At 35.0% G+C, this 25439-nt stretch overlaps 1 protein-coding gene across 1 annotated transcript in view; it reads left to right on the top strand.

Annotated features, from left to right (window-relative positions):
* Nucleotides 1-790: 790 nt before the first annotated feature.
* The window catches only part of LOC149787157 (uncharacterized), a 58988-nt gene continuing 34339 nt past the window's right edge, over nucleotides 791-25439 (top strand). The window contains exons 1-3 of the mRNA XM_089976056.1: nucleotides 791-2878; nucleotides 5433-5539; nucleotides 6925-6984. Coding sequence (XP_089832182.1) covers nucleotides 874-2878; nucleotides 5433-5539; nucleotides 6925-6984 — 2172 coding nt within the window. The 5' untranslated portion in view covers nucleotides 791-873. The remainder of the gene's footprint in view (nucleotides 2879-5432; nucleotides 5540-6924; nucleotides 6985-25439) is intronic.

Here is a 25439-nt window from a genome sequence, read left to right as displayed (position 1 = left end):
ATCGTTTTCTGCTCGAAATCGATAAATTAGAATTGTAACTTTTGAATGATATTTTATTCCGCTCAACATTTGCTATATATACCTATGTTATTCCATTCATATTAAACAGATGAAATATGTATATACCCTTTTCGAAAACTGCTGAATTGATTTATAATGTACCTTTGTTCAATTATCTCTTCTGTGTGAAACATTTCATTTTAGTGTTGCATAATTGTAGTCATAGTTAAACTTAACCAGCAAATATTTAATATCGATGTTTATTAATATTCACGAGGTTATAATGCATCACATTATATGAGTGGATCAAAGAATATTTTTTTTTAAATTCTAGTCTTTTAATATTTATTTTAGTCTTGATGTTTTAATTTTTTAAAAAATATTCCTAAACGGGAGATAACAAATAAAAAATGGTGCGTGGCCTTTCTAAATCGATATTTTGTATCCTACGTTCAAAAGTCCATGTGACAGGCTCGTTCTCTCGATGCTAATAACTGAGTTGGAAATAATCGAGGACATATATTGGAGGTTTCTTTTATTACAAATAGTTTCTGCGCACAAAGAGGAAAAAGCAAAATATATGGGCCGTATACTCAACAATAATACTTTTGAATGTAAATCACCCATTTTGGATGCAGCCTCTTCAACGTCTAAGAATCGAATTATAGTTCACTTGTCTGTACATACAAGAGTAGACATCAATCCGTACTGAAAAATCGAATACGTGAACATGTTTAATTGAATCCACGCTATGTAAGAACAGGGAACCAGCCCATGGTTTAACTAACACGATAATGACTACGACCACTTGCAATTGGAACTAAGTGAGGACATTGAACACAAATACGGCAGGATAAACTGAACGAACTAATAATGGCATCATCAAGTGAAGATTTGCTAGCGTCAGATGATATTGAGGAGAGTGAGCCTATATTATCAGATGTCTTGAACTGCCCACTTTGTTTAAAGGTTTTTAAGTCGCCGAGACGATTACCGTGCTCACATACATTTTGTCAGTGCTGCATACAATCTCATATAACACATAGCGCCTACGTGAAAGATCATGTCAAGGAATTTTGTTGCCCGATTTGCGGAACTATGGTTCGCTCTAAAGACACATGTTCATTAGACAGATGGGTATATTTATTTCCTCAAAATATGCTCCTACTTTCTGTGTTGATGAAATCGAAAGTGAAAGTGGAAATTTTTTGTGACGTGTGTCAGTCAGAGGACGTCATCTCTCCAGCTGAACAATTTTGCGTTGTATGTGAGGAAGCTATATGTGGGAGTTGCTTGAAAATTCACAGTAATCAAAGAATGCTGAGGTCTCACACCGTCCTAAAACTTGACGAGCTGGCAAGCAAACAAAATATTGTTCTTCAACACAGCGTAGAATTTCTTTGCACGGAACATACACAAAATGTAGAGCTGTACTGTAAAGATCATAATACTCAGTTCTGCACCAAATGCTATTTTACAGATCACAAAAACTGTTCCGAAGTATTTGATCTTACGAATGAAACACCACACCTTTCAGAAACATTGAGTCAGATAAAAGAACAAATAAAGAAGCTTGAAGATCAGATCAAAACAATTACCGACAACAATGAATCGAACCTTAAAACGTTGGAATCACAAGTAGATGATTTGGTATGTGATGTATGTAATTTACGGAAGACTGTCAATGCGGTTTTAAATGACCTAGAAAAAAGAGTAAAGATGGAAGGACGTAAAATTCACAGCGAAGAAAAGAAGAGGACTGAAAAGTTAAACAAAGATTGCCAAAGTGAGGTAACAGCAATCAAGAATTTCAGTGCCGTTATGGAGTCCGCAAGTATGTCTGCAACACAATCTCAAATTCTTCAACTGGCAAACAGATTAATTAAACAGTTATCTACGTTCAGAGGGCACGCAGAAAGCATGATTTGGCATGGTGACATCCTAACATTGCAATTAGACATGCATCCCAATTTAATGAGTATCGCTAACATCCCAAGAAATGAAATTGCCAAATTAAGTATAAAGAGAAATGATGATTTCCCTAAGATAACTGATGGATTTAAACCACTAAAAGAGTTCAAATCAGAAGTTGTTCATGTCAAAGAGATCAAAGGGCCAGAAGACAAGACACCATGGTATTCAGGTGTGGCATTTACTTCTGATAAACATGTCTTTCTGGTTGATAACATCAACAACTTGTGCTATCTTTTGGACGCTTTGCTCAATGTAATCACATGTCTTGCACTCCCAAGTAATCCGTGGGACGTCTGTATGACTGACGAAAATGTTGCTGTAGTATCCTTACCATATACAAAATCAATTTATGTTATATCCCTCAATGGCAACTCACTCACACCTCTACAACAGATACCAACCAGATACAAATGTTTCGGAATTGTGGCTTATAATGCAGAAGAGATGATAGTGTCCGGACCATGCGGTGATGGTAAAACGTATTACTGGAGCCTCATTACTCTGGATGGTAAAGAGAAATCCTACTATACATTTGACGGTAATAGTGCAGACTGGACATATATCGCCCTAAATGCCTTCAAAACCCGGCTGTATATATCTCTGTTTTCTGAAAACTGTCTTCATTGTTTTGGGTTGGATGGAGAGAAACACTTTACGTTCAAACATCAGGATCTATTATATCCACAGGGTGTTGCTTTAGACAGGGATGACAATGTGTACTTGCCAGCATTTGCATCCTACAAAACCTTCCAAATATCTCCGGTGGGGGCCCTCATTCAAATCATTAGAACTGGAATGACTAAGATGCAAGCAGCAATCTGCTTTGATCCAAACGGGGAAACGTTCTTGGTTACACATTATAAAGATACTACTATCACTGTGTATGAACTAAAAGATAAGGATGGTTGATATGTCAGTATCATGTATCCATTATTTCTTCATGTTTGTCGTACTAAAATAATCTTTTAATATGATGATTTGCTTTGAACGGGAACATTTCTTGCACATTTTAACGACACTGCTCTGACTGAGTATGTGTTTAAAGTAATGCCGGAGACAAATATAATAAGTTGCTGTTTTGTTTCAATTACTTCTTCTTGTTTATTGTACAATATTAATCTGTTAATATGATGAATCGATCTACAGAAACACAAATGCTTGACGAAATGGCTGCAGTTATGTAAACAGTAACCTCTGAATTATTTTTTTTCCAGAGAGGTCTCTGTTCTAATTATGTTAAGCTTCCTGATTTTGAAACATAGACTCTAAATGCATTTGGTTCATTTCGTACTTATGCTGATCGTCCCTTGATCAATAATCGTGTGACAACGGTTTTTACGATAAAGCATTATGAACTTGATTCAACTCATTTTGTGCCAAACACACTCACACAATTGATGTCAGGGTCAAGGTCACCGTCATAGAAGATTAGCGTTAATTGTTTAGTTAAACTTTTTGATTTGCTTAAATTTCCTGTCATACATTGTTTAATATTGTTAATAAAACAAAATTCCTTGACGATGTAGTTAAAGTTTATAATTTGTTTATATTTCCTTAATTCTTTTATGAATCTTATCAGTACTTACGAAACCGCTTCATGAATAAGGATTCCAAAGTTGTTGTTCGTTTTCTAAGCTGAATTATAGTATCATCTGGCTATTTAATTGTTAGGCTATCATTTTGTGGACTTGGTATCAGTTGCATTAAACAGCTAACAAAATATATGCGTTGTGTGGTGCATGCACTTATTTCTATAGCTGTGTGTTCTAAATCATAACGCCGTGATACAACATCTTGCCACGTAATAAGATCTCTCTCTCTTTCTCTCATTACAAGGTAGTTCTACAAGTAACATTGAACAACGCTATGCACTCTAATTCATTAAAATGGCAGGTCATTTGTAAGACTAAAATCAAAAGTTGAGTTTTTGTAATCGAAGTTAATCTATTTTGACAGCATTTATGCGCGCGCCAAAAAAAATGTTTTAACAAAGTCCAGTCCCAGGTTTGAAAACTTGAAACTAATTGAAAATACCAATCACACGATCGAGGCTTATAGAGTGTTTGAAATAAGTTGCATTCAGTCTTTGTAGCAGAGTAAATTAAATACTGAGACTAGTTCGTTTAAAATCTCATTAAGCGTTTCATTATTTTCATTTTTATCTAGTGTACTACGAACCAATACCAGCTTAATCACATATATCTCAAACGAAACATTAAGTGACATGTATCGTCCTGATGATTATCTATGGGTCATGTCTGTGGCTATCATAAGGTAACTTTAATTATATATCGGACAGCTCACGCGAGACATCGTTTGATACATTATGTTTATTAGACCATGTGGAGTGGTTCATAATTTTAAGTCGAGGGAAAAATAACAACAACAACAACAACAACATTTTAAGCGAATAGTTCTTCGTACAATGAAGGCACTCATGGCATTTAATATGTGTTTATTTATCCATGGATTTTTAAATTTTCTCTCAAGAGTGAAATCTTAGTAATTCTGATCCAACTTCTCAAAGTATGGTGGCATCAAGGGCTATCGGTTGTTTTCGTGCAATTGAACTACCCTCTATAAATAAAGACAGTAGTAGTAGTAGTCGTAGTAGTAGTAATGTACATAAGCGGGGTATTTGTTCTGGCCGGACCAGACAGTGCAACCTAGTACATATGGACCCACTTGGCGAAGGTGAAAACAAAGACAACTCACTGTGGAGGCTTGTATTTATTCAAATTCCCAATGGATGTACAGTAGAATGGTAAACTGAAATATAAAGTAAGGGGCTATTACAATATGATCAAAAAATGAGGGAAAATTATAATTACATGACGAAATATATATGTGACGAAATGTCCAGTTCATACGAAAACGAAAATACAATTCAAAACATTGAAATTACACATCTGACGGTTGTAAACTAATAATTAATACATTGAACAGTCCGAAATAATGTTCCTGAGCACAAAGGAATAGATATATAGTCTTACTTGACAGTAGTTTGTCCTGTCCTGTCGATTTAAAACGTGTCGTATGTTGAACGATTTTCAGGAAATCCAGGCGTAAGTAAAATAGCGGAAGCGGAATACGGAGTCAAATCCGGAAACTAATGAAATTTATTTAAACGGTAAAACGGGAGTTCGGGAATTTAATAAACAAGATATTTAATATATTTCCACAACGGATCGAATCACTAGATGAGTGAATGAGATCCAGAACAGTATTTGTAAGATAACGTCAGAAAAATTACGAAGTTGGTAGCTTCAATCCACTACCACGAAGAAACACATGGATGTCAAGTGAACATGTCAATCGTCTCAGTTATTGACAAAGGCAGCAACATGTCCAAGCGTAACCAAGTGAAATCCACCGTACAATGTCTAAATAGACTGGAAAATTCTTTGCGCATGTGTCTTCTACATCTGCCTTTTATTAATTGATCTGAAATTAAACAGTATGCATCGATGCTAGAAATAATGATATCTGTCCGCCAGTCAATAATACACATAAACTGTACAAGTCCAACGCATTAGTGGCAGCCAAATTATCACTTCTCATCAAGGTAAGGCTTCGAAATGAAGTATTCGATATATCGATATATTCATCCGAAATATATTAGGTTACTCTTTTTTGATTCGATGAAAATGCAGCGATTTTTTTTAAAAACTGTATTTATTATAAAGCAACATTTATTTCTTCAAAAGAAACGAAAACGTTCACAGCGTTCAGTTGTGAAGTGTATCGCTAACAGGCCGTTTCGCTCTGATAGACCTACATAAAGGAAGATTCCTGAGTGCAAGTTCGAGTTGAAAAAGCCTTTGTTGTCACGTCAGATTTTAAAAATTCTTATCCTCATTATTATCTTTGGCGGGTAAATGAATTTAACATCACAATTTAAATAAAATGCTCTCGATGAATCGGGGTAACTTTTCCTATCCTACACCGATAGGTATGAAGGATTATATTAGACTGTTGGTTTCAGTATGGCTATCCGGCAGTTCATCGAGTAGGCCTTGTGGTAAAAGGTACTATTTATAGGCACCTTTTAGTATTTCGAAATAGTCTGTTTATACGTTACTGCTAGAGTACATTATAGCAGTTTCATTGAGTACATATAAACGATAGAATTGCAAGCATACTTCATAAAATGTTCATCTTCTACCAAGAGATTAATGGCTTGCATTCAATACATATAATTTCTATAGGAAAGCTGTCAGCTTTCCGTTAAAGCCATGAAACGTTAGTAAGCACATGACAAAAGTCCAGTGTACTATAGTGATAGCCATAATATTTAACGGTGAGAAAGTTTTTCCGATGGCGGTTGATTTTATTATGAGAATCATATTTAGCCTTTCCTTTGTGCGGATGTTTGGTTTCATGTAACCGACGTACGGCAGCTAACTTATTTTCTAGGTTGTTTAACTGTCTTGACAAAGAACATGAGTAATGCAGAATTTAACAGTAAAGCAAACCTGTATTAGATTAACAGAAAAACTTAAGACATTCAAGAGAATTGTGGGTGTTTGTCTTGGATAATATTTTGACTGATTATGAAAGTCAACATCAGAACACCAAAAGTTTTAGTTGCTATAGTATTCGCTCAACTCCCGTTTGTTTGTACCCCACTTCTGATTTGAAATTTAAAAACAAAATTAACGACATTAAAATGGACAGATGTTTAAATGCAGAATCCTCTTTTTGATTTTGAATAAGAATTATAGAATGTATTTTACTTTTTGTTTTATTTTATCCATAGGCTATCATAATGCTTATCCTTATTGATTTCTACTCACTTTGCATAAGAAGTTAACCGGTGTGAGGAAGAAGAAGAAAATGGTTGTGTAGAAGTATACATTGACAAAGGGGTATATGTTTTCTACTTATGCTATCAGTAATTCTAAATGATATAATATTACTTATTATTATTAACTTCCATTCACTTTCCAGGGCAAGTTAACCAGTGTGGAGAGTAAAAAGGAAATAACTAGCTCAGTATGGAGAAACGGGGTAAGAGAGAAGCAATTCAGAAAAATACAACCTGCAAATCAGACTATCTTACTGCTAATCTTTTCTTCTCAAAGCTGTGGAAAACCTGAAGACATTATCATCACATCCATTGATTGTACCACAGCTATAGTTACTGTAATTATGTAAGTTCAACAAAGCATTTCCTTGTTCGAGATTTTGAAAGGTGATTATAACAAAATAAAAACTATTGTACCTATGTTTAATTTCATGTGTGCTATGAATCTAATTGAGTATTTGGTGTGTCAGTTTTCATGGAACACTTGATAGGTGCAAATCGTGAATATGACTGCCAAACAAATGTCTTATTTTTGTCTGAAATATCCAGGAACTTAAATACCAAAGAATATGTTGCTATAGCAAAACTTCCCTTCACCAGTCATTCTGTAAAGTGGCATCCTTTGAACATGGACCAAATTTAGTTATAGCGAAACTTTCCTAAAGCAGACCATCTGTAACTGGCTTATTTTGTATATTGACCTAGGGTAATTACAGTGTAAACAACTTTTCTGTAACCTGTTCTGGTTTATATACTAATAGGTCTGATCAAATCGCATAGCTCGATGTCCTGGACTAATCATTTCGGAAGTCAGGCAAATGCAATATTTGATGTCCTCTTTCCAGGAAAGGGAAAGTGCTTTTTTATTTTTAGTTTGCATTTTCTTGGATTAATACTTTATCTACCTTCATCAGGTATTAGGAGTCTATGCTCTTAAAATAAGTAACAGAAAAGAGTGAAAAAACAAGTGTTGTAAAATTTAACAATTTATTTCCCTAGAACACAAAATTAAATTCGTAATCCAAGAAATAAAAACACAAGTCATATCAGTGAAAAGTTCTAAGTGAATCTCAGTTCAAATCCTGATAAAATTCGAAACTGAAGGCGATGATGTCTTTAATAATCAGCGCAGTGTTGATGTGTAAACAGTCTCTTGTTGAATCACAGAAAATATTATTGCAGTTTTGAATTCCGTAAAATTTCAGTGAATGTATTTGTCCAAGAACTATAACAGAACACTTTTGTATTTCCAGGGAAAATAATCACTTGAATTAAAAAATTTGAAGAAAATACAAATTCAGCCCAAACTGGACACAACATAACAAAACTTAAAGTGCTAGGTGTTAAAGCACGACTGATAAAATTCTGACAGTCTCAATATAATATAGTTCTCTGTTTGACCCTAGGTCACAAATTAGCATTTCTAAAAACAACCATTACCTAAAGGAACATAACTTCCTAACATGATTTAATAAACCTTAAAATGTAACAGCACTTAAAATTCCCTCTGGAATCTCCAAAACCTTGACCCATATCAACATGTTAGCCTGAATAATAATTTGGTTAATTTGCTTATACACAATGGAGAATAATTAAGCTATTTTAGTCGTTTACTTTTAAAAAAAAGTAAATCGGGTCAAACAGAACTGAACAGTTTTGGAAAAGGTCAAGTCCAGCAAACAATTTTACATTGCAATAGGATGTAATTGAATAATAAAAAAATTAAAACTAACAGACAAATGGTCAAATTAAATATACATAACACAGGCCATTTATGCCCTCGGGTGGTACTAAACGCTTGATTCGGCTACTTTCACTGCATACATTTACATCCAGTAGTCCTTGATAATTGTTCCATGTACTCATGTTCTGTTACTGCTTCACTGCATTTTGAGCTAAGCCACCAAATTATTGATAAATCCAAAAGCACGTCAAATAAAGCAAAGCCGGTTTGATTCATTAGCAGTGTTTTAAGCGGCTTGTTCGTAGTGTGTGTACTCCCACAAGATCATCATGAATGGCTGACTCTGATCTTCATCTAACGAGTCAGTGAAATTAAATTAAGAACTAAACTTTACTGACATTACTGTTGGTTTTCTTTATGAACTGATTCAATGAAAGGCATGAGTCTTTTATTTTTAATTGATTATACAAAGGATTAACATCTATATGCATTATTACGTTTGAAGTGAAACAATAACGCTAATTAATGAGCTGCCTATGTCTATATTTAAATGACAAAATGCATGTTATGATCACTTTAGAAGTAGTTGTCAAGCAAGATCATATTTACTTTGTTGATAAAAGGAGTCTGTTAAAGTATTTTTGCAACGATGGTACCAACAAAGTTCAGAGAAGGAACACTGTTATGAAAGTGGGGGGATAAAACGTAAGCTTACAACCAAGTGCAAGGCAACTATTTCTCCAAAGAGACACTACCCATATTCTGTGGGAGAAAACAAAAGGTCAAATATAATATAACTAAAAGACAGAAATTATTTGCTGCATTGAGTTGATTCCTATCCCTGGCTAGACTTTATAGAATTAGGAGGAATGATGTTTCGCAGTTATTGTAAACAATATCCCAAACTGGCACAGGTTGGAAATTCAACCAGTATATTTTGTCAGTGGAACTAACAAATTCGGGATTGATCCATTTAAGTCTCGTGAATTTATGGACCCCGCAAGGCCTGGGCAGCAAAGTTCATGCACGATGCTGGCCAATATGTGTACAAAATCAATGAACATAGAATTGCTCATACTCCACTAGAAAAGACCCTTTCAAATCTAAATGAGACTGACATGAAATAAAATGAGAACCCTCTAGAACATAGCCTCCACCCTAGCCCATTATGGATAACCTTTCTCTGATAGGGAAATGATGTGTGCACTCCAAGAGAAGAATGGTGTAGAACTTGGTGCTAATTATAAGAACAGGCTGAGGGCAAGAGACTATGTTCTATCAATCAAGTCCTTAGAGAGAAAGTTAGGGAAGGTCTGGGTTACAGTAAATTCATTTCAGTGTTTGCTGCTGGAAGTACTAATGCTGCCATTATGATATCAGATCAGGCAATAACGTATGTAGGATAATTGGTTGATTGGAAACTGAAATCCCCATTGCCAGCATTGAATCGAAATAAATTTCAGCAACTACAATATCTACTAAACTGCCAAATGTGTAGTATCAATAAATATTTTTGAAACATTAAACTCACTTATACAAATTTTTGCTACTGGTCCACTGGCCTAATATAATTACAGTGAAACTTGCCAAAACCTGCACTTCTATAACTTGATCTCCTTCGTTTACTGAACTAATATAATTATGTTGTTGTCGGGTTTAGCACACAGGGTAGACTATACATGGTAGTCAGTATTACTGGCTGAGGACGAACCTGGGAAAACTCACATGAAGAACCACCAACCCACCGGAAGCTACAGGCAAGCGTTCTCACATACTCACATTGTCCGAGCCAGAGACTGGAACCATAGCAAACAGAGGTGGGACAGCAGTGATCCGTAACAATGAGCATTTTAAACCACTCGGCCCCTGTAGCCCCCGTAATGTAATTATTATAGTGAAACTTCCCAAACCAGTCCGTCTGCAATCTGACCTCCTTTTCCCACTGTCCTAATGTAACTATAGCGAAACACCCCTAAAGTAATCATTCCCTAAACTGGCCTTTTTCTATACTGGCCCAATGTATTTGTAGTAAAACTTCCCTGAACCAGCCCCTGTGCAACCAGGCATCCATTGCATACCGGACGTATGTAATTGTTGTGAAACCTTCCTAAACCATTTGTTCATTAGTCTTTCTTCCCGTGTAGACTGAACTAACGTAATTATTGGGAAACGTTCTATACCACCCCTTCTGTAACCTGTAACGTAATTATAATGAAACCTCATTCAGACAGTTCTTTTGTTCACTAGTCTAATATTTTGTTCACAATAAGACCATTCTAGTTCTGACTCAGCTTCCATTACCTGATCACTTCTGTAAAATGGAGGCAATTTAAAGTCTTAACAAAGCCGAGTTTTGGGGAATTTGCACTGTATTTTCAAAACTTTGAAGGTCATTAAAATTCACGATTGAAAGCATAACATACCTTTATGTTTAGAGGTTTTATTGATGATCAAAAATTTTAGTTTTGTTTTACACGTATTTGTGTGTCACGGATACAAAGAGGGGCCCAGTGTCAAACTTCTCTTTAACAGACTTTTTATTGTTCTTAAAATGGTAAATTTCATATATATATCCTTATTATTGCGAGTTTTCATGTTAGCTTTATTATATGCTTTCTCACTGTGTATGAACTAAAAGATGAGGACGGTTGATGTAGTATCTTCCAAATCTCTCCAAATGGTTCACTTATTCAAATCATTGAAAATGGAATTTCTAAGAAGATGAGAGGGATCTGCTTCGATTACAATGGGGAAACGTTCGTGCTGGTATATTTTAATGACGCTACCCTCATTGAGTAAGCACTTAAATTAATATCGGAGACAAATAAAATGATATGTCATTATTTGGTTTGAATTACTTCTTGTTGTTTCTTGTACTAAATTCGTCTGTTATTGTGATGACCTGATCTGCAGGAATACAAATGCTTGACGAAATAGCTGAAATGCAGTAAACAGTTGACTGTCTGAAATATTTATTTCTTTTTCCCAAGGAGGACTCTGTTGTAATTATTTTACTCTTGCGGAGAGAATTTGAAATTCTGAAACATGGATTTATAATGTAATTGGTTCAATTCGCACTTATGACGATCTTCCCTAAATAAATAATTGTGTGACAGTATTTGCGATGAAGCATCGTGAACCTTTTACAACGCATTTTGTGCCAAACACACCACATTAATGTTAGGGTCAATGAAGGCGTCATAGAAGATTTGCATTAAGGGTTGAGTTAACAATTTCCATTTGCTTAAATGTTCTATGCATATAATTCATACATGTTTTATAAGCGTTCGGAGTTGATGTTTTAATTCATGTGTAGAATTTGCTTATATTTCCTTAACACTTTTATGTATCTTATCAGTACTCACGATGCCTCCTCATGAAAGAATGCTTCCAAAGTTTGTTTTCTAAGTGTTTTCTAAGCTGAATTATAATAAATCTTGGCTCTATAATGGTTAAGCTATCATTTTGTGGATTTTACATCACCTGCGTTACACAGCTAATAAAATATATTTATTGTATTGTGCATGCACGTGTTCCTCTCGCTATATGTTCTAAATGAAAACGCCATGATACAACATCTTGAGACGTAACAAGATCACATATTCTCTTTCTCATCAGGTGCGTCACAATTTTGAGGTTTATCAAGAGGGTTACGAACCAACACCTGATTATTAATATACCTCTCAAACGAACATTAAGTGACATGTATCGTCCTGACGAGTGTCTGTCAGTCATGTCTGTACCTTTCTTTGGGTAACTTAAATGGTATGCTGGATAGCACAAGCGAAACATTGCGTGATACATTACGTATATTAGACCATGAGGAATATTTTTTGACTTTGAAAGTCGAAAAAAAAACAACAGAACACATCAGGTCTAACGTTCATTATAAAATGAAGGCACTCATCGCATTTAATATATGTTTATATAATGATGTTAGACGTATGCATATTCATCCACGGAGTTTCTTTAGTTTTCCCTCATGGGTGAAAAGTTAGTAAATCTGAACTACCTTCTCGTTGTATGAGTGTGTGCGATTTGGATTTGTAACGTAGCCTTAACAGTTTTCCAGTCATATCGCTATGATGTCTGCAGCGTGGCAGCTTAAAGTGATATCTAGCACTGGGGCATCGTGCGACAGACATGTAGCATGATGTCCCACCCAGTCACGTTATCCTGACAACAGGCCTACCAGTCCTAACACTAACCTCTTAATGCTCAGCGCTAGCGAGGCAGCTGGTAGTACCATTTTTATAAGTTTTTGGTATGACTCGGCCGGGATTCGAACACGTGACCTCTCGCATATATAGAGAAACTTCCCTGATCCTGTGCCTCTGTAACCTGGCCTCTTCGTTATACTGGCTTATTAATATTAATCACATTGTCATTTCAAATGAATGGGTTAAAGGTTAACATGCAGTCAGAAACATGCGAGTGCAAATCATACCATCAAATCAATCCACCATGTTTTTTCTCATGACAAAGCAATTGTCTCCAACTGCCTTTGCACTAAATAGTCTTTATGTGTTACTGTATCATTAACACAAACCAAGCCAAACTTTACCTCCATTTCTCTGTGATCGTTTCGTTTCCACAAAATAATTTACTAATTTAATATCCGTACAAATTAATATGAAGCTTTATTTTGATTAAATTTTGGATTAGTTCAATTTTCAAGTTTAATAACTTAAAGGAGTTATGCCCCTTGATTGCTGACTTTCCCATCTGGGTTTCGATTTCATTACTCAAACAAGGATTTGAACCAGGTTTGGCATGCAGCTTTACAATCTTGATGAGAAAATGAGACATCACTACGTTTTTCTGTAACAGTCCTCAATTTGCTATTATTTTTTGGGGGTGGGGTGGGCTGGTGTGGGAATGTTGGAATGATAAAGTAGGCCACTTGAAGTATTATGTAATTTTTTTTATCTTAGAGTATCAACGAAACAACTTTTAAATGTATGCGACAGATTTTAGTTCGCGTTTTCTCGTTCCATTTTTAATCTCTTTTGACGTCCTTGGTGGAATCGGAAGTGGCAACAAAATCTGTGAATGCTGTACAAAGAACATATTGAGGGGTGTTTGGTCATGAAGGTGCCTACACAGCTTTTGCACAAGTTTTATATTAATCTCACCATTTTATGTGGATCTAGAAGAAAGATAAATTTCCTGCAGAAATAGTCAAAAGTGATGGTGCAACACAAAAAATGTACACAATGCAATAGACTGGATGACAACAAAGGAAACAATTACACTTTAAAATACTGAGAAGATCTCTGTCAATTTTAGAATGTTCCACAAATTATTAGAAGTTATAATGTCCATACCTTTCACGTTTTTTCAACTATTCTTGTAAAGCTAAGACACAAATACAGAGGATTTGTAACACTTTTCAATAATTATAAGGTTCAAAAGAGTTAATAAAGTAAAGAAAATGAAATATTTTCGCAAACTTCATTATGATTGGGCATGAAATTATTTACACAAAGAAACACATTCTCTCTCCAACACACACAATCTCTCCAGCACATAATAAGATTGCCATACACATACACACACTCACATACAAGCACACACACACGCACACTTTCCAAAATACACAAACACACACTCACTCCCAATGCATGTAAGAGTAAGAGATGTATGAATAAATCAATTTCCAAATAACTGATTTATATTTTATATACTAGTGTTGAACTAAACCGTATATATGTTATATTTAAGCACTACGGCTGTATCCATGCAAGAGTATCTCTGAAATTACACATTTATAGAACAGAAATTTAGTTCATTGAAATGTCTAAGAAATTACCCATATATAAAAACCAACATCTATGACATGGTACGCACACACCACATTTCATTAGAGAAAATAAAGCATGATAAAGGTTGACATCTGTGATGACCAGTGTGCAAGGCCAAATAATAATGAATTTCGCTGAGCATACAAATTGAACTTTGACTCAACAATTAAAGATTAAGATTTTACAACGAATTAATTTTAAAAAAGGTGGAATCATCAGTTGTTCTGTGTTATTCTGCTTAATGGCAAAAGATCACACGTGTCAATAGACCGTACAGCATCACTTTCTGTAAGAGATTATATAGCTTGATGCTGTTTTATTTTCTTCGTAATGGCAAACAGTCACATGTGTCAATAGTGTTAGTCTCTTTGAGGAGGTATTATTATCAATTAACATACTATTATTATCAATTAACATATTACTCACTCACTTTATGTAGACTTCATGGCAATATTTAAATGTCAGTTGACCCTAGGTACAGTATCTAATTTTGACGACTTCGACCCAAATTAATGTTTGTACCACACAGTTTATGAAATTATGGATTCAGGGTTAAAAGTAGCTTTCTGAATCTTGAGCATTGATATCTATGTTTTACCTTTGTTTTGCAGGCAAGACAAAAACCAAAATGTTTAGTCTACGAAAAACTATTAGGAAAAGCTAGAGGCATTCATTGGATTGGTTAAGACAAGGGGATTGGAAAAGAAATTATAATGATTTTGTTTTTTATTTTAAACATTTAAAAGTATTTGCAAGGTGTATATCACTATTATGTGAGGAAATCACAATGCTACCTTTCACATGTACATGGAGCTCTAAGAAAGTGTAAAGAACAAATAAAAAAATCACAAAATGTTTATAGTAGTAGATTTTCACATAATGATTACGTTAGTTGTTTAATCTCCTAAAAATTGGTTTGGCCTGCAGACATTTTGTAAGCAAAGGTTAAACGTATGACCAATGCAAGGACCACAATGTCAATCAACCCAACTAAGAACCTCCTATTCTCTTTATATGGTCAATCGACCTAAAAACCTCACATTTACCTATGACCATTACAATGACCACCAGCTGTTGACGAGAAAGACTGCTTGTTCAGTATTACCAGTATTACACATGTTTACATATTACCGGTAAAATTGTTGGAACAAAACCCTGGAGTATCAATCACAGTTGACAAGAATATACAGAATACATACTGCATTGGTTTGATGTTTTACATCGAGATGAGGCAAGTAGTTTCAAATCTCTTGCCCAAGCACACAGCACTGTATATCATCTTGCTTGACTTGATTGCTGAAATCAATCAACACCTAATCGATCATGGCACCAGTGAATATATATCAGTTTTGATATTTGGCAACTCCAAAAGCATTTATACGATACCTAGGCCGGATAGGGTCTGTACGTCCTATGGCAACAGTGAATATGTATGCCTTTGAATATAACCGGAACTCAGAACATAATGACTACATGGTACGAATAAAAACATTTCTTTAAATTTACTCAACAAAATATACAAAAACTTTAGTAAGATAAAGCATAAGGGTTTCATCAGTTAAGGCCATATCAAACACTTTTACTTCACAGGGTAGAAGTCAACACATTTTACAACATTGTTTTCCATTGACACAGGAACAAGACAGGGTATCAGTAAAAAAATAAAGAAATTGTGCACTGATTATGCTGCATTCATTATTTTTTGTTTTCGTTTTCCTTTTTCATTCAATCATTTGTGGGAGTATATTATGTGATAATATTTTAAAAATTGATTGAAAACTAAAAGCAAAGGAACATTCTGACAGATTCATTAGGTTAGAGAGATATGTCAATAAAACATGTGGTGCTCCGTTTTGACGTAGGTTTCCATGTAATTCTAACATTATGTTGTACTACAAGTCACAGTAAACCATAGCAGTATGTTGATCGTGCCAGGAATCCCCTCAAACACACACACACACACACACACACACACACACACACACACATTCTTGTATTTGGTGGATATCGAGGACCGAGGACATTTGTTCTGGTGATTTTAGAGCGAAAAGAAATACTGTTTGAGGCAGTACATTAATAGCAAACGGTAACGTATCAAGGAGGGAACTGTATTATCAGTTCTAAGGAATGTGAAATTTAGCAATGCAAGCGGGGATACACACGTTTACACAAATATTCTGTATAATCCTTACAAACTAAGGACGCATAGTATTTGACAAAACTACGAAGACCCTTGACATTAGTACATTAAGACCAACAAGGAAATATGTGCATATCTAATCCAGTCTTAACAATCAGTACGACCGCTCAGGTGGCCTAGTAGTTAGAGCATCCGCCTCGGATGCGGAAGGTTGCGTGTTCAAACTAAGGCAGAGCCATAACAAAGACATGACAATGGTACTAACAGCTGCCTCGCTAGGCGGTCAGCATTAGGAGGTTAGTGTTATGACTAGTCGACCTGGTGGAAAAATAATGTGATTGCGTGGGACATCATGCTACATGTCTGCGGCGTAATGCACCAATGATCGACATCATTATAAACTGCCACACTGCAGACACTGTAGCGATATGACTGAAAGATTGTTAAAGCTACGTTAAAATCAAATCTAAATCACATATTAGTATTCAGTAACTATAACCTCTAGAAGGGTTTCGTCTACAACTATTCTTTAGGGCTATTACATTATTTTTTGAATATATATCTTGTTGTTATTGACTGACTGATGAATTTATTGATTGACTGATTATCCTGCAGTTAGATTTTGGTACGACGTAACATACTTCGGATTGATCCACCGCTTTGGAGATCATATCGTAATAAATTTGGAGTATGCGCATTTCGTTATAGCGCCCCGTTTTAAGGAATTCTTAGATTTGTGTGATTACTTGTTTGATTATTGGAACTCAATGCAATGGAAATATTCCTTAGCCCGAAATAATTATCCATTTAGTAGGAGCAAATGTCACGGCGTGAAGTGTTAGTGAGTTTCCATGATACCATGGTTGACTTTAAGTGAATTCAGGTCAAAACCGCATGAGTGTCCCTGTCGTAATATAGTCCTTATTAAAACCCAATGGTGTACATTGGTTGTGTGACTACAGTGGCAGTATTTACGGTAGGAGACCGGTAAATTACACAAAGGAATAAACAAGAAGGGACTCGGCAGATACCGTTTATGTCGTAATGGTGGCAAATGTGACGCAGTTGTACTGGCGAAATGTACCTTTAAACCGTGAATTGACTGGCCTAAGGTGGCGCAGGAAAAACAGTTCCCTGTGTTAGAGGATAATTGTATAGTTTCTACGGCGTGAACTACTGACGGTACGGAAATTTGATGAAGAGAAACCATTCAGAAGTGCGGTTGATATATATTTGGCAAATTTTCAGATCTGTGGTCTTGCATTGATTAGCGAACACATTATGTATATAATGAACACGTCGGGCTTTCTAATTTATAACCGAAGTTGCATAGAAGTCTTTGAAAATTTGGGGTAAACTTATGACTTCTAGTGGAATCGTGCCCGAGTATGACACCGCTCCGTCAAGCAAATACCCTGACTTATAACAATACTATTTGGCTGGATTTGAGCGTTTATGGCAGGAAACTCGCCTTATCGGCAATGGATATTCGCTTTTTGACAAAATATATTAATATCTTCGTTGCATAATACGCGTACGAATGTTTTCTCTCTCTCTCTCTCTCTCTCTCTCTCTCTCTCTCTCTGGCATGTGCAGGTGTAAAGTTGAAAATAAGAACGAATGTTTGTGTTGCCCATATTGTGTATTTCAAGGAGACTTTTTATTTTTCATTATTTCTGTTGTAATCTGTATAGTGTTTTATCTCAGCCTCAACACCAAGAATAATGATAGACTAAAACATCGATAACATCAACAACAACTTATCTATGTTAACTGAATTGAAACCTCCTAAAATGTTTTAAAGTTCGGTAATTGCAGAAGCGAAGAACAGAGTTATATGGGAGAGATGTATGCATAGATTTAGTGGATGGGGTTACTTGTCTAATACCTTTTTTACAAACAGTTTATCCTGTTTTATTGTTTTGGAGCCATAAATGAACAAGAATATACTTTAATGTTAAAACACTCTCTTGGTTCAAGGTATCACCTAAAGGTGTTTTGTATCGCTGATTGGAAGTTTTAAACAGTTTTTTTCCGCATCGCCTTCTGTATTAAACATACTGAAAAAAGACTAAATGAGTAACAATATTACGGTGTAATGCAGCTCTAAATAAATGTTCTGTTAAGTTATAAATATAAGTTGGTCCAGTAAAACATCCTGAGCGTTTTGGCTATTGTCAAAACCCTCTTTAAATTTGGGAAAGCAATATAGATTGACGCCTTGTTTTTACATGTTTTGTGTTGTTTTAATAAGACTTCGTTTACAACAGAACTATCGATACAATGATAATTGATGATATGTTCAGCAAAGTCATCCAAAAACCAACTGAAGCAAGTATATACATTTAAAAGAACATTCAATGCATTCAACAGTTTATGATTGCTTGCGTGTTTAGTCGCAAGTCTTAAGAGCGTGATAATGAAAAACATATTGCTGTAATTAAATGTTTCATTTTGTGACTGAACATCTTGATGATAAATGTTTGACCTTTGTATAATATATTTATCTTTCTATATATTTACTGAAGTTCTGTGCATGTAACTTCCAAATTCGGTTAGTGATAATTCGATCTCACCTTAACGGGAGTTTTCACTTGATTCACATCTGTTTTCTCTTGTTTGAACACTGAAGAGGCAAGTGATGAAATAGGGGCGGACAGAGTTCATTTAATAATCATAAAATAAATTTTGCATATCAAAGATGTCTTTTCAATATCTTTACGTGTGTAAAATCTCGTCGCAAACAGGAAGTTTTAATGGGTCGGATAATTAGCAATTTCATTTCAACTCTACAATGAATTGATGCGTATTTCGAATAGCATTTTGATGTACTCCTTTCGTACATGTCGTAGGTTGGACGTGTATGGTATGAATGTATCGTGAGTTTCCCAACACTATTGTCTCGCATGCATGAGATATTAATAAAAATATCAAGGACTATTATATGCACCAGCTTATCTTCTTATAGTTTAGCTTAGTAGATGGTATCTGATGCTTGGATCTAAAGGGAGATAATACGCTTTTGCAACGTGTAATTCGATAGTGGAGATCTCTCTACAAGTTTTCCACTGGGCAATCGAGGACATGGTTTCGGGCGTGTGTATCACCAGCTTTGGAAGAAAGATACACTCCAAAATCGCGAACAAGTACCAAGCGTGTAAACGGGGACCTTCCTACAAATCATGAATTTACGTTATTCTAGGCTAAAATGTTTGGGAGAAGTAAGATTTTACCATTTTTCTTACCGAATACGTCCTCGGTTGGAGGTTTGTCCTCGGTACGTTGGTGTGTATATCCGTGCCTTGATAACATGTTTATTTTATTAACAGTAGACTGGTCCACTATTCCCATAGTCTATCAGTAACAAATCAAATGCCCTTTCTCGTGTACGACTGCAGCTCAAAGCTGATCTGTGCCAATATCTCAGATGATCTGGAGAGCCATCTTGGTACAATTATATTACAATCTTGGGTTGCAGAGCTAGGCTTGAATACTAGATTTCTTAACTGCACGTAGCTTTTGATCATAATTGCTTCTACAAAAATACAAATTTACTCATCTCATATAATTGTTGCAAGATTCTACTAATTAATAGCCTGTGTACTTTAGTTCAAAATCAAAGATAACGAAGTACATTTTTGAACAATGATAAATGTGAATACTTAACTTTTTTAGATATGTAAACCTTTTGGACTAAATCGATTCCATCCCTTTTTATCAATATTTCAATCAAATTTTTAAATATAATTTTATGTTCGATGCACGACAAATACAATGTGAATGATATAACTTCAACAAATATTCCTGAATATCAATTAAACGTATCTTGATTGTTTACAATTCAATCAAGTTTGACAAAAAACCGCCCCATCGCTCTCTCCCTCCTCACACATTCGACGTGGGGATCACGGTTAACAAACAATGACATGGCGATCCCGACAAAACATTCTACTAATTCTTCTACCAGCTTTGGAAACCTAGTATCGTTAATCCATTTAGTACCACACCGGCCCATGAAATATATCACGAATTGACATAACACTAGATCTATCTACCCTACTCCAATTAAATCCATGCTGCGCTAACCTACGAAGTTAGTTGGAAATAATAACGTATAAAAATACTCAATCTATTTCGCAGTTAGTTTCTTCAGTTAAAATCGTCCACATTCATTTTGTTCCCTTGAGTCAAGATATTAGACATACTGACATCGTGGAAGACACTATGCATAATACCTAACTGGCGTATTAGCAAAACTTTCACTCGCAACATGACACTACCATTAGTTACGCACGCCAAGAATCGAAGTTGGTACAAAACTGGATCGAAAACAAAGTCAATTCATTCTGCAAAACACACATTTATCCTCTTACCCTCTGGATTCATGGTCAAATCATGAGATTTATATTACGACCTTTGATACAGATTTCACTTGCATACATTTTCTTACTCCTTAGGCGATTTTTCTTATGTCTAACGTTACTCATGACGACTATGCAAGTATTTCTTCGACGCAAACCCTCTAAACGTTTGGACCTTGGGGTCAGGTTTACAAGGTTTACTGTAATACATTGGGCGTGTGTTAGACATGCATATTTTATTGCTGCAATACAGGAACGTTTACAAGGCTTGGTCAGCTTATGAAGATCTGTTCTTGACTCATATTATGTTAAATGTTGACAGAAACACCAGTCTGCCAAAAGTTTTGAGCAACCATTCGGAAGGTCTTATATTTACGCTATTATACAATGGACACTTTTGGACGCACAAAATAAAAAAAAATACACTGCACATGCACCAAATCGTGTTCACTTCATATTATTAATCACAGCGCATAGTACAGTTTTGAAAAATCCGCAACTTATCTATCATGAGTGTACTGATAAATATTTTACACCATATGAGAGTGCAATAGACTTAAGACTTTCTCTCTCTCTCTCCGATTATAGAGTAGCTTGAATGCAGGTAGTTTAACATTATTGAAGAATCCATAACTTATATATGGTGGGGGTATAGAGAAACAATAAGTCCCCCCTCTCTTACAGATAATAGAGTGGCTTTATACGTATAGTTTTGAAAACATGATAACATTAAATCTCTTATCAATATTGATGATCACAAATGATTTATATGCTAAACAAATCTCATTTAGATTGTGTTATTCTCCTAATGAACTCTACATGCCACAATGGCAGGAATTGTTGAATAAGGCATTGCTCAGATTTTTCGATTCAAGCATAGAACGTTGTGTATACTGTTTTAGGAATTTCAATGTTATTGAAAATGTGGTTGGTTGAAGCACGTCCAAATTAGTTATTTATTTAGCTGACATGTATGTTTTGTAACATGAACTGCAACAATATCTGAGAAATAAGGAGAAAGGCTTTGAACTCCTGCATGACATTTAAAGTGACATACTAGCTAGAGCAATGGTGGTTCATTGGTTAACATGCTGAACTTTTAACTGAAAGGGTACATGATAAAATCGTACAAATCCATCTACTCTGATCAGCTACCGTGGTGCATACTGTCCCAGGTACTTTATTCCAATGTCCTCAGCACTAAATAACCATGTGCTTCAACCAAAAGCATTGATATGGAAAATAGATCCACTGACGCCGTTTGCTCTTGTCAACTACTGCCAACTTCTCAAGTACGTCCCATATTAATATAATGCATTTTCACAGGAAAATTTAGTCTATAGTTACAACTCATACATATATATTTTTAAATAAATACAAATTATATACAACACCAGAAACATTAAAATGACCGCGTGACTGTAAAATAAGGTTAAGTTAGACACAACCTCGTATAGACCTTCGTATTATGGAATCTTAGCCTTAGTTGCAATTCTGTCAAACTTTGACACCTGATTTTGACTGATATCTTGCTGTAAATAAATACACAGTTCGATATTATAACCCTTACAGCTTTGCTTTAAAGTCTTAACACATAATATAATTCCCTATTCTGATTCATTTTCAGCGTTGCTTTTGCTTTTATTTTCACGGTGTTTGTGTACGTAATCTTGTGTAAACATAAGGGTTTAAGGATTTCTTGTCGAAATCATTACTGGATTGGATATTCCGTATATATTTATAGGTTCGTTTTGAAACTATATATTTATTACATGTAACTTATAAAATATGTGGGAGTGGCATATTGGATACTAAAATATCGCAGAGTGTTGCAACTGAACGGGAATTGGTAAAGAAATGGAGTATACATTCCCTGTCAAAACAATATGTTTCCCCTCAATTGGATATGACTCGAAACACAAAACTTTAGTTCCGATTTTTATATGAATAGCTTACTGACTTCACATACGTCATATATATTTAGTATTGTTTAATTCCATGATTATATGCACATTATTAGCCAAGAGCGATTCAACGATTTCACGTCTATGCTGTATCAATTTTCTTTACACCGGAACATTGCAGGGGATGCTATTATCATGAACTGTGCCAAATATGACGGTTACTTAACCTCTAAAACGCTGCATATTTCCTGGGACTCTCTAAAAATATTTGGATTTATAGTTTAGTAAGTATCGTTCAGGACCTTATATTGGAGTCTTGAGTCCTGACTTTTATATGTCAGCGATAAGGCCGTATGATTATGATAATGTCAGTACGTCCGTCCAACCATCGTTTACGAAATCCATTTCTGTACAGTATCCCGACTTCTATACAGCTAACAACTGTTTATAAGTTTCACATTGCACGCCTAGACCAAATTGTGTGACTGGATCCAACTTGGGATGGAAAATAAAATTTCGATCTGGGAGTCAAAAGGTAAAACATTAATATCACAGTAACAGCAGAAATAAAACTTCATTCTACGTAACAACTATTGTTGTCGACATTACATTTTCAGTAAAATCTGTGAAATGATTGATTTTTCCACGAAAAAAGAGTCTATTAATATTTGGTTAAAATTATTAAAGGTCAATGACACATTCCGAAAACAAAAAATACAAATGACATACATAATAAGTTAGGTTCTATATATTGTACCTCCACCAAACATTTTGAAGATCTTGCACTTATGCCAAGGAAGAGATTCCGTATTCTTAAACTCAAAGGTCAAGGTCTTTGTCATTGAAAGAAAAATGGAACAATGGCTTTTGTTTAAGAGCATGTTTTCTGAACAACTATATGAAAGGTGTGCTATTGGAGCAGTAAAAAATATCAATATATAATATGTGAGCTCTTAGGGTAGTAAAAAAACCTATATATTTTGGGATAATCGGGTCAAAGGCCACGGTAATGGCAAGTGAAATCGAACAGTAACTTTTGTTCAGGATCGCTTACAGTGGCCACAAAGAGATTATTCTGCATAAATAGGTCCCCGCATAAGCACGAAAGACTTAATATTGACATTTGTAAAGTCAAATACAATTAAACAGAAGACATGCGAAGGCTAAATGAGTTATCTTTTATTTCTGACTAGCATTTGTCCCTAATAGGGAATATTCCTATTGAAAATATGTGACTTTCAATCAAGAACATTTTACGTTAGGACTGTAATTGTATATAAACTTTTGACAATCTGATATGATAATTCCTTCAAGCTTGTATTAAATTCATCACCATTTGTAGAAGTATTAGTGTATTAGAAAGAATATTGGAGCAAACGTTTTGTCATTAGTCAACCATAGCCTGCAAGCGAAATATTAATTTGCATTGCGGGTTGTACGTTGTTGTTGTTTTGATTGTTTGTTTGTTTGTTTTGTCGTGATTCGTCGATTTACATCGCGGACCTCTGAATACAGTAAATATTAAAGCTATAGAATAACGTTGGCATTATATATGCTGATGTTTGTTATCTGATTATGTTTTGTTAATTAAAATGATAATATGGAATGAATTGCAAATTATCTGAGTTTAATCATACTTGTCAGATTATTGTACATATAGTAAGCTTTAATATGGTGTCAACTGCTTATATTACAACATCTACAATTAAAACATTTTTACTACCATGAAATGTTCTAATACTTCTAACATTAGTTACAGTATTTCACTGTCACATTTATTCATCCTCTTGCACAAATATTGTTATCGCCGATAATTCTCAAAGATCAAAATATCAATGCAAAGTTTATAATATAATGAATTTGGAATATGTTATTAAAATATTTTACTGTAATACAACTACCGCGAGACCATTCAATGCATCTATCATCACGAAATCTTTACGGTAATCGATAGACTCGATCCTATGTCAAAAGGATTTTTAGGTAAAAGTGCGGCTAACTCTATGCCCTAAATATGAACCTGGAAACCCAAACGGGATACTCTATAAGTAAAAGGTCCATATGTTAATGTACGGGGTACTCTACGGCCTCAGAAGTGTGTATAGCCTCAAAATGTCTTTATGGAGTCAAAAGTCCTCATGGAATTATATGGTAAAGGTAATGGTAAATGGTTTTAAGTTTTAACAAACATAGACAAACAACAGAGAAACAAATAGTCACACCACAGACAAGACTAGAAGACAGTATTGGAGTATTATCTCTTTTCTAGTGATTTGAGAGGCCCTGAAAGGGCCGTTTTGGTTTGCTAACCAAAATTGAGTTCAAATCGTTTCTCTCGTTCTCTTCCTCGCATTTCCTCTCACAGAAGGGCATACAGAAAGAACCTCTTTAGACAGCCTTGCCTCTCCACACAAATCTTTTTCTTTCAAATAGCTGAGTCATTATGTTTTCAATTGAATCAGTTAGTACGGGTTGAACAGCATCCCCGATACGAGTGTGGATGCATGCACACTTGCCTCAAAATGGTTTACATCCTCCAACGGTTTATAGTCCAAACGGGAATGGTAATTTTAAAACTATAATGTCTAAAATCCAGCACATCACATATAATATCCATACACAGTATCCAAAACGTCTCGTGTAGTCTCTTAATTCCCATACCTACTATCAGAAGAAATAGGACATGTTAGAACAAAGGGAAAAAATTACACAAATATCCTATCCATCACATCACTTATACCATCAAATACCCCATACATTTAATT

Source organism: Sinohyriopsis cumingii, chromosome 12 (assembly GCF_028554795.1).
Source record: "Sinohyriopsis cumingii isolate HCF-2022 chromosome 12, ASM2855479v2, whole genome shotgun sequence".
NCBI lineage: Eukaryota > Metazoa > Mollusca > Bivalvia > Unionida > Unionidae > Sinohyriopsis > Sinohyriopsis cumingii.
The sequence above is the reverse complement of the archived record's forward strand: the minus strand, read 5'-3'. Positions and strand labels throughout refer to the sequence as shown.